A 3,867-nucleotide genomic window follows, 5' to 3' on the forward strand; every position below is an offset into this window, starting at 1 on the left:
TGCGGCGCCCGACGACTAGGGAGATGACGATCCAATTGCTCAGAGAGCAAACACCAGCACACGTTGTTAGCAACCGCTTTATTCAAAATGGAGACAGCTTTGGGCGAGCTCTCAAAAAAACTGAGGAGCAGCCACAAACATCAGTTCTTTCTACATTTTTACACCGTGGTTCATACTTATTAACATTTACTCCATCTTTGTCTCTCCTTTATTCCACCCATATTCCCTCCTATCTTAAGCTCTGCCTCTGTTTACTTCATTAGCATAGAATTGCCTATGGATTTCACTTATTTACATGTCTTTGCTATGAGCACATGCCTAAAACCATGACCTCGGCTTATTCTGGTCACTTGCGGTTTCTTCACCATCTCCAAGGTCTTGCTTCTGCTTTATCTCCTAACCCTCCTACCCCCAGTGCTCATTCCTGCCCATGGCAGGGAGTTGGACTTGATGATCTGTCTAGGTCCCTTCCAACTTATTGATTCTATGATAGCTGGTGGGCTGCATCCTGTTCTCCTTACACAATGAGCTATGTGTCCTACATACTATCACATTGTTAGGAAAATCCTTGCCTAAGCATCTTGCAATGTTACTTTTACTATATTATTCTGCCTTGTGCTTAGCAGCTTTGCTGGGCCATAGGCTATAGCCTTGTATATAGCTGCAAATTCAGTGTTCCCCAAGATCCAAATACAGTCACCCTAACAAATATATGCAATACTGGAATAGTATATGTAATATAAAATTTATCCCTTGCTTTTTAGGTACTTCATGTGTATGTTTACCAGGATTCAAGATGGTTTCTAATAATGGTGGGCCATCTGTTACTTGTGAAAAGTGCCCCGAAAATGTAGTAAGTATTAAGCTTTGTGTGTTTTGATGTAGCATTACAATCTTTTTTTTTCAATTTTAAATAGTTTGCAAAGCATTAAATAAGGTAGTGTAAGACAAAAAATAAATATATGTAATTATGATTTGACTTGAGAATTTAACTTTAGCAATGTAACTTTAGCAATTAAGCTTTATGTTATATCAGCAGTGTTTTTTCATTTCTTCATGTTTGCAACTTACATTCAGGCATCTATAAGACACAAATCATCACAAGTCATATTTATGGTTTTTTAAAACAATTTTTCATGCTTTATAACTAGAATGGGGAATACTTCGTGTAAAAGTAGTATTAGCACATTGTCTTTCATGCCAAAAATTGACTTTCCTAGTTTTAAATGCTTTGAGTTGTGCATTTGTGAAAATGCCATTGCCAACAAAAATTCTTTATGCTTAATGTAGGCATTAGAATAACTGTCTGAGCTTGTACAGTGTATATTGCAGTGGGGTCTCTGAGTAGAATTCTGAGGCATTGCAGTAATCAAATAAATAATAAAAACCAGTGGAAATAAATGAATAGACAAACATAAGCTTTTTCATAATGATTTTTTGGTTTGCCCATTCTCTCATACTGTCAAATGCTTTTAGAGGCTTTTGGACATTAGATGTGTTAATGCTACATCAGTGTTTCTCAACCTCTTTAGACTCACAACACACTTCAAGAGATTCATGGCACCCGTCAGAAAATGCCAGCTCTTATTTTTTTTTGTTTTTTGACTACAGAAAAATATTAGAGCAGTTCTTCGCTTGTAAAGAACTGAGAAAGACCACATCAGGTCAAAATGTTTTTAACACTGGATTCCTTTTTGAAATAATCTAGTTTAATTTTGTGAATCCTGTATACACACTTGTAATAGCACTAACAGGAAGTGGCACCCTTTAAAGGATCTCATGGTCGTCTGGTTAAGAATGACTGTGCTATATAATGTTCAAAAGCCAAGTATTATATCATGATTTTAATGGAAAATATTCTCTTTCTATTGTATACAAATCACTTTTAACCATTACTTCTTTATTTTTAAGATCAGATTAATTCATTTCAACATCTTTAAAGCAAAGGAAAAAAAGGTTTTAAAACCCCCTTTATATCTAATTACTCATCACTTTATAAACCACCCACCACATAGAGTCTAAAACACAAAGCCATGCATCTGAATGAACTCCTACTGAAAACAAATCTTTGTTGTGTTCAGACAGTTTTATGGTTGTTAAGCCTGAATAATGCCTCAATGTCTCTCTCAGATAACTTAAATATGTTGGACATTTTTCCAGGTGTCCTAGTAGGCTTATTTTTAAATAAAACATTCTATAACTATTTTAAAATTTATTTAGAATGGAGTTACTGAAGATGGGTGGAATTGTATTGCTTGTCCTAAAGGCTTAACTACAGAAGGAAAATGCAAATGCCTCAACAATGAAATTTTAGGTAAGAAATGTATGTGTAGTATAAATGTTAGTGTTGATTTTAGATATCTGAGTTTGTCAAAATAACACATTCTGCTCAGTTAGCAAATTAATAAGAAACAGGAGGCTGATGCAATTCAAGGTTAATCCACGTTTTTCAATCTTGGTTTTTAAGTCTCCCTTTCTAACCCCCACAAAGTACATTCGTGGCAGGAAAAGCTGTTTTATCTAATCGTTATTCAGTCTGAAGAGTAAAATGCTAATAATGGGAAAAAATTGCAACCATGCTTAAAAATGTAAATGTGTATACGTCTTATTTGTGTCTGTATACTACTGTGTACTTCACTTCTTTGCTGTTATTGATCTGTGTCTGTCATAATTAGAGATAGTTGAAACATTTTGGACAAATAGCTTATTTAGTAAAATATTTATTTTGGAAACTTCTTAATTCATGCCAAATTTCATGAATAATTTTGGCCAAAAATTAAAAACATTTTTTTTGCTTTGAAATGAGAGGCCATTTTGAAGTTTCCTTTATTTTTTTTCGCTGAAGTAATACTAACAACATAATAATCATTTGGGGTCAATCCAAAACATGTTCTCCTCTGAGTTGGGCCAACTAACCACAACTCTAGTTTTAATCCTGCCTAAGACTGCTTATTCTTATTGAAATGGAACTGCAAAATTTTAAGTATGCAGTTCTTTTGAAGATAGTTTTGAAGTTTCTCCTCGGCATCAGTAAATTCTTCTTTTCAAAATCCTTAGACGCAGGGGTAGTAGTGGACATAGTCTTCTTTAGATGCAGGGGTAGCACTGGACATAGTCTTTCTGGACTTTCAGAAGGCCTTCGACATTGTCTCTCACCCCATTCTTGTTAAAAAACTGGGGGACTGTGGTGTCAACACCTACACAGTCAAATGGGTCACCAAGTGGCTGGAGGGCCGCACCCAGAGAAGTAGCGGATGGGTCATTTTCGACCTGGAGGGATGTAGGCAGTGGGGTTCCACAGGGGTCGGTCCTCGGTCCCGCACTGTTCAACATCTTCATCAGTGACTTGGACGAGAGGCTAAAAAGCACCCTTTTCAAATTTGCTGATGACACTAAGATGTGGGGGGATGTGGGCACACTGGAAGGAAGGAATAGGCTACAATCGGACCGTGGAAGAAATCAAACTTTGCGTTGTGGTTGAATCAGAACTGACAGAGCCAGCTTTGCTTTATTTAGAGCTATACTGTGATCACAGGGAGAATTCCATACAGCAAGGGGAATCACCCTTGTCTGTTTCAAAGGATTTCTCAGACTCTCTAAGTTTACAAGTGTATTTATACTAAAGACAGAGAAAGAGATAAAAAATACACCTTGAAGAAAGAAAAACAATAGTAAACTACACAGAAACTTAGAACGTTTACTTAAACAACTATCTGTGCATAGGGCTATCCCAAGGCATGCAGGAATACACAGGGCAAGATATCAAGATAACCCAAGGAATGCGGATTCCTTATCTCAGAACATTTGAATTAAGCAGTATCAGCACGTCTGGTCTTTGTCTGTTTTTTCTAGTCAAGTAAGCCAATT

At 36.4% G+C, this 3,867-nt stretch overlaps 1 protein-coding gene across 2 annotated transcripts in view; it reads left to right on the forward strand.

The window, feature by feature from the left end:
- Nucleotides 1-3,867, forward strand: part of TMEM67 (transmembrane protein 67) — a 44,442-nt gene that overhangs the window by 4,592 nt on the left and 35,983 nt on the right. For both annotated transcript variants that reach the window (XM_019550494.1, XM_019550501.1), the window contains exons 2-3: nucleotides 765-853; nucleotides 2,221-2,314. In XM_019550494.1, coding sequence (XP_019406039.1) covers nucleotides 765-853; nucleotides 2,221-2,314 — 183 coding nt within the window. The remainder of the gene's footprint in view (nucleotides 1-764; nucleotides 854-2,220; nucleotides 2,315-3,867) is intronic.

Source organism: Crocodylus porosus, unplaced genomic scaffold (assembly GCF_001723895.1).
Source record: "Crocodylus porosus isolate Cpor-Errol unplaced genomic scaffold, CroPor_comp1, whole genome shotgun sequence".
Lineage (NCBI taxonomy): Eukaryota > Metazoa > Chordata > Crocodylia > Crocodylidae > Crocodylus > Crocodylus porosus.